Source organism: Cryptomeria japonica, chromosome 7 (assembly GCF_030272615.1).
Source record: "Cryptomeria japonica chromosome 7, Sugi_1.0, whole genome shotgun sequence".
Taxonomy (NCBI): Eukaryota; Viridiplantae; Streptophyta; class Pinopsida; order Cupressales; family Cupressaceae; genus Cryptomeria; species Cryptomeria japonica.
Window position 1 is genome coordinate 21,144,318 of NC_081411.1, and position 6,604 is coordinate 21,150,921.

A 6,604-nucleotide genomic window follows, 5' to 3' on the forward strand; every position below is an offset into this window, starting at 1 on the left:
ATTGTTAGAAATAAAGTTACCTTAAAAAAATGACTAAAAATGGAAAGATATCTCTTTGCGTATTTTATATATATCATTAAATATATATATATATATATACTAGTGTAATGCATGCTTTATAAAAGGGAAGTAAAATAAAGACATTAGGGAATGATTCCCTCTTACTAAAGGAAAATGGAAATATGAAAGGTTTTTTATGTTTTTATGGATTGTGTTCATGGTCTTCTTGTTTTATTTGGTTTTGTATTATTTTATTATTCACTTATTTAAAATTAACTTGTAGATTCTTTTAGTTAGGGTTTGAGTGTGTTAATGCCTCACCAACACTTTGTTATTTTGATTATGTTCATTGTGAAAGTAAAAATTCCTAAAAAATAAATTATTATTTCAGATATTTAACTTGCTAGTTTGTATTTCATGACGTAAATTTGATAGTTAACTTTGACTCTAAAACAATTTGTAATGATTATCAATTTAAAATTATGTTCAAATATTAAAATATATATAATTTGTCTTCATTATGCCGAGAGGCATCTACAATGACATACAAATATCTATAAACAAAAAAATGATTATGAGTAAATACAATTATTCAGCTCCATGTCTTTTGTTGACAACTAATAAACATGCAATACAATTATGTGATATCTCTCGACAATATTTTCCATATATTTTTTTTAAAATATATATACTAATTTAATACAATCTTTTTAAACTTTGAATTAGAATTTACAATGTAAATGTTTAAATGCAACCGTATAGCCATACAGTCCATTCATGAATCATATAACCTTTCAACTATTAAACGTAAGAGAAGCGCAATTTTCCACTCTTCATCTTTCTTCACTTCTACCCAAAACCCATTGTTGGTTATTCCATACATCGATAACATGTCTTCAAATTTCACAAAATTGCTGACAAGCTTATAGGATGTTCCCAATGTGACTATCCGTTTTCCCTGAACAAAGCACCCAATAATTGCACTCAATTTTGACCACTCAGTTTCGCGAGTAGTAATTCGAGTGACTGCATCAACGTCAATAGTAGCGTCAGAAAATAGAGATTCGTTTAAAGTTGACTCAGCTCCATCTACTGCTCTTCCAATCAAAACAGTAAAAAATGACAGAGCACTCTGCAATGAAAGACAATACACTCTCATTTCATCCATGGTAATTTCTTTCCATTCATAGAATATCTACAAAAGTTAGTTACGAAAATGTAGGATATTGTGAGAACAAATGATTAACACAATGCTGAAGGTAAATTATGGAATGAGAAAAACACTTCAGTTAAAAACGATATTTATGAGTGCATGTTAAAAGGGTGTATTGAAATCATTACCTTCAACTTATGAATGCAATTCTGTATTACTGTATTGCTGCAATAATTGAGTCTCATCACTTTTGATACATGCAGTTCTTCAACACCTGATATGTTCTTCAGCTTCGCACATGAGTCGATCTCAATCTCCTTCAAACAGCTTAGTCTTGGAAGACTTGGCAACTCCTCAAGCCTAGGACACTCTCTAATAATAAGCCTTGTAAGCTTTATAAGATCTCCGGTTCCTACTACTTTTTGCAAATCTCTGCAATTTGTCACAGATATATTGTTGAGTGTTGTTGACAGGGTAATCTTTCGTAGCTTCTTACAAGAGTCAATTCTTATCCACTCCAAGCACCTCTGTCTGGAAAGACTTGGCAACTCCTCAAGCTCAGGACACTTAGCAATGTGCAAGCCTGTAAGATCAAAGTTAAGTGACACACTTCTCAAATTTTGACATTCATCCAAATGAAAACATCCGATCTTCCCAATTCCATCGATTATAATTTTTAATTGTACAAGCTTTTCAAAACCAAACTCTGTTGTTTCTAAACTTCGACACCCATCCAACTCAAAATATTTCATCTTCACGTTTCTATCAAATGTTATCCTCTGCAGGCACTCCATTGCCCTGAGACACAAGTATTCAAACTCAAGGTCTGGACATCCACTAATGTTTAACCACACAAGGTTACTAAGATCAGATATTCCTGTCAATCTCTTGAGTTTTCTACAATTTGTAAGATCAAGGCACTTTAATGTCTGTACCCCTGTTAAATTCATTTCCTTAAGTCTTTCCATGCCATGAAATTTGATTGACTCGAGGCTGGGATAGTGTATTCCACTAATTAAGATCTTGGATACTAAATTTTCAAAGCTAATCTCTAGCTTTTCAAGGCTACTCATAGGGGCCTTCACACTAGTAAACTTTCCCTCATTTTCTAAGCTACCCGGTATTCCTAAGAAATCTGGAAACTCTTTCAAAGAGGTTCGAGAAATCACCAGCTCTTTCAAGTGGGTGGGCACCTGCAAGTCAGCATAAATTTGCATAAAGCTCTCAGTGATTTAAAATAATAGTGCTGAGACAACTATGTCACAATAGATTCCACGAATCCACATAACACTGAACAAGATTTAGTTTTTGGCTGAGAAGATCAAAATACCTGCATGCTGTTCTTCCACAAGGTTTCAAGTCGTCCGCATTTGATTTTCAAGCACTGCAAATTTTGCAGACAAATCCATGAAGGAATGTTTGGCAGTTCTGTGGAATTGCCCTTAAGCTGAAGCCATGGTAAGGAAGCTGATGTCTCACCACAAATATCTAACTGGCCTAAAAAGAATGTAATTTGAGAATCCATGGACTCGTCGAAAATGGAATGTAAACACCTGACATTAGTTTTGGCGAGGATTTTCTTGAAACCCATCGATTCCTGCATACGTTGAAGCATTTCAGTTTTCCGTTAGTGTAATAACAAATTAAAATTTGGAAAATTCAATACAGGGAAGACTATGTAAGGCTAACAACATACCAAAAACTTCAGATCTTGAGGACGCCACAGGCGATGAGGAGGGCTGAGCTCAAGTGCCATCTCTCTTCCCAAATCCCTTAGGTGGTCGTGCATTCTGAATACAATTTCCATTTTGGTTTGATCTTCATTATATCTATAATTTTCATCGTCATTAAATATATGAATTTCTTCTACAAGTAACTTATCCATGAGTCTTTGCAATGCATGTTGAGCGTTCCATCCTAATCCCTTCCATACTTGTTCGGCTATAATCTTTGGTTTGTCCAAAAAGAAACAAGCAATATCCATAAAAACCTCTTTTTGTTCACCATCCAGTGCGTCAAAACTTATTCTCAATCTATCCTTTACTTCTCGACTCAATGTCTTCTTAGCTTTATCCAATTCTAGTCTCCAATAACTGGCAGTTCCACCACGAACGTGCCGACCCAGAACCTGAAGAGACAGAGGTAACCCTCCACACACATCAACAAAGGCGTGAACAAACCCCTCGTACCCGCTCAGTGGAAAGGGTTGGCCAAAGGCATGCCAACAGAAGAGTTGGCTACCATCATTTCTATTCATTCCTTTTAAATGATAACCCACAGTAATCCCTGCATTTATAAGCACCCGGGCATCCCGGGTTGTAACAATAACCAGAGTATTGTCAAATTTATCTAAGATATCCATGATCAGTAGAGCATGTAATTGCTCCACATGATCTATGTCATCCACAACAATTAGAAAACCTAAAAGTGGGCTTCTTTCTAATTTATTTTTCAGATAGCTTGTTCCTTCCTCTGTACTTGTAAAACTTTGAGGATGATCATCGAAGAGATCCTCGACAAGCTTACGTTGTAAGGAAGGCAACTGGCTTCTCACAGATGCTTCTCGCACATCAAACAAAAAACCTGCTCTAGAATAATTAAACCTCTTTCGGTTATACAACTCTTTGGCAAGAGTTGTCTTCCCCACTCCACCAATACCAAAAATGCCAACAATTTTAACCTTATCCTTCCCTTTCTTCAGCCTACACTGATTTTCAAAATCTTGTACAAGCTCATCAAGGCATCGCTTTTCAAAATCTTTCACAAGACTGTCAAGCCCAACTGGATATGTGGCAACATGCAAACATTTGTTCCGGTGTACTTCTTTTTGCACTGCTGCTACTATGCTTTTACAGTCACTGAAACTTTATTTACCAAAACAAGGAAGCAAAAAAGGCACAATTCCATGAGAAAATAATTAACCGAATTGGGAGTAACAAAAGAATTAACAAAAGTAAAACTGCCAAAACCACAGAAATATTACCTTGTAATTTCCTCCCCAGCTATAAATGAAAGAGATTGAAGAGCCTCCTTCCACTCTTTAAGCTTCTCCAGGTTCCTGCTCTTCTTCTCATATTTAATGAATGCTTCAGCGTATACGCCCGTTTCTATGTGGCGGAGATCAGAAGGCCTCACCTGATAAAACACAGGAATTATCTTGGCGTTACTCTGTAACATCAGAATCAGCTCAGCCAGACACCACGCTGATTCCGCATATTTTTTTGAAAAAATTGCAATATGCACTGAGCAGATCTAATCGCAGTTTCAATTGTAGAAGGAAACGAATCGCCAAGCTCCTTCTCTTCCGAATCAAGAAATGCCCTTATGCCCAGCTCCTTAAGGGAGTTGTAAATCTGAGTAGCCAGAGGAAGTTTGACATCGGGACCTCTGTGGTTGATGAACACATCAAATAATTTTGAAGATTCACAAACCTTCCTCCTTTTGCCGGCAGGTTCTAATTCCTGATTTTGCTGGTGAGATGAAGAAGAAGACGCCATTGATTACAATTCAAGAGCTAAAGAACGAGAGAGCGGAACGATCAGAATTTGATTGCAGTGTGAATAAAGAGATATGAGCTTTTGACACGAAACAATAGCCGCCGTAAACAAGCGACAAGTTGTGTCATCTCTTACGTACGTTGATAACGAGTAAAAACATTCCGAAATCAGACAAGCGCCGACCTGAAAAAAATAAAAAATAAAAAATAAAAAATAAAAAATAAAAAAAGCGAATTATTGTCAAAACTATCAAGGAAAAAAAAAGAGGAAATGTATAGGTATGTATAGGTATTATCGCCGCAAACATACAAGCAAGAAAAACAGAAAATGCTTAGAAACTATCGTCGAAACATCACCAAAGCTTAAAATAGAAGGAAAAAGTTTGGTAACATTTGTGACAAAAAGAGAGGAAAAAGCTCTGAGAGTGGAGAAACCTCTGGAGGGGTGAAAAGGAGAATGGATTTGACACTAATTCTTCATGGTGTTTAAGGCATACGTTTGAAAAAAAATATGTTGAATATTGAATACGAATAAGAGATATTTTTTTAAATATTATTTATTTTATTTAATAAGATATTGAATAGGATATGATAGAGGAGAAATATGTATATTATTTTAACGTCTGTATCCTTTCTAAATAAGAAATTAGTATATTTAAATATCAATTTTTATATAGTTTTGGATTTTATTTTGGAGTGATTTAACATAATTATATAAAGATAAATGACATCTAATTGTCTTTAGTTTGATGTATTCTTCAATCTTTATTTATTTCTATTTCTTTCATGTCTATTTGTTTCTATATATTCAATCATATTCTATTTCTACTTGCATATATTTCCATATTTTCACTAGTTAAACATTACTTATTACACTTACATTTGCACATACATATTGACTCACTACTCCAAAACTAGCACTTTTCTACCCAAATTCAATTTCATGTCACTTAGGATTGATCCTAAAGTTCTTAGGATTGAACCTCTAACTTAAAAAAATCAAATTTATAATCTAATACCTAACTACCATTTTTTATTAGTCATTGTGAGCCCCAATCTCTCCCCCCCCCCCCCGACTCCCCCCTAATTCTTCTCTTTAGAGTGCTCTGATCAAGGAGGAATTTGCCCTCAATGCAACTCTATGAGGGGTTCAATCAGCATGAACCTATTTTTTAGTTGGCTTTTGGGGCAATTTGAGGTGGTAAAAAAGAAAATAAACAGACTTGAAGCCCTTATTGAAGCAGATGCCAGAGCCTCAAGTTGGGTTGTGGATGACAAGGAACAAGGCGCTTGGATGGAAATGGATAAATTTGTTGTTATGGTTGAAAAGTGGGAAGCTTTGGAAATTCAGTGAAGGAGATCAGTGAAAAAGTTAACCACAGTAATAAGACAAAGGATTTCGTGAAGGTGGAGGAGGTGTTGCATGACAATCAGGACTCCATGAAGAGGAAAGTGGAGAATATGTTTCCATAGAACATAGAGATGATTGAGAAGAATTTTGTTTCTCTCTAAGCTAAGATAAAATTTTAAGGAGGCATGCTAAGAAGAGGCACCATTTGAAGTCCACTAATATGGGGCTTGAAGTGTCTGTGTCTTAGAAGGTGAAAGCCACACCAAACTCCCGGCTATCTCCTCAAGAAAATGTTTGAATAGAAAGCTCTCCTCTTTTGGAAAATGGCAAAGAAATATGTCAAGATAGGAACTTGGTGTTTTCTCCAACCAGGTAGGACATTGATTCATGCTTTGAGTGATGGAGTATCCTATTTTGTTATTTTTTATCTATTGAGTCTAGTTGTTTTGTTGAGAGGAGAGAGAAGGAGCATTTAATGCCTGGGGGGACATTAGGGTAACCTCATGTGGTTGGGGTTACTGGATAAAGCTATTATCAAAGGGTAAGGCTCTTACCCAGTGGGTAAATAATTATGACTTTATAAGAGTCTTAAATGGTTGAGAAT

General features: G+C 35.5%; 1 protein-coding gene across 1 annotated transcript; it reads right to left on the bottom strand.

Annotated features, from left to right (window-relative positions):
- Nucleotides 1-775: 775 nt before the first annotated feature.
- LOC131056491 (disease resistance protein Roq1-like) lies at nt 776-4,330 on the bottom strand. Its single transcript, XM_057990827.1, has 5 exons — nt 4,137-4,330; nt 2,850-4,017; nt 2,484-2,750; nt 1,342-2,346; nt 776-1,195 (listed from the first exon to the last, which is right to left on the bottom strand). The coding sequence occupies exons 1-5, from the start codon at nt 4,328-4,330 to the stop codon at nt 776-778; spliced, it is 3,054 nt and encodes a 1,017-aa protein (XP_057846810.1).
- Between the last annotated feature and the right edge of the window lie 2,274 nt (nt 4,331-6,604).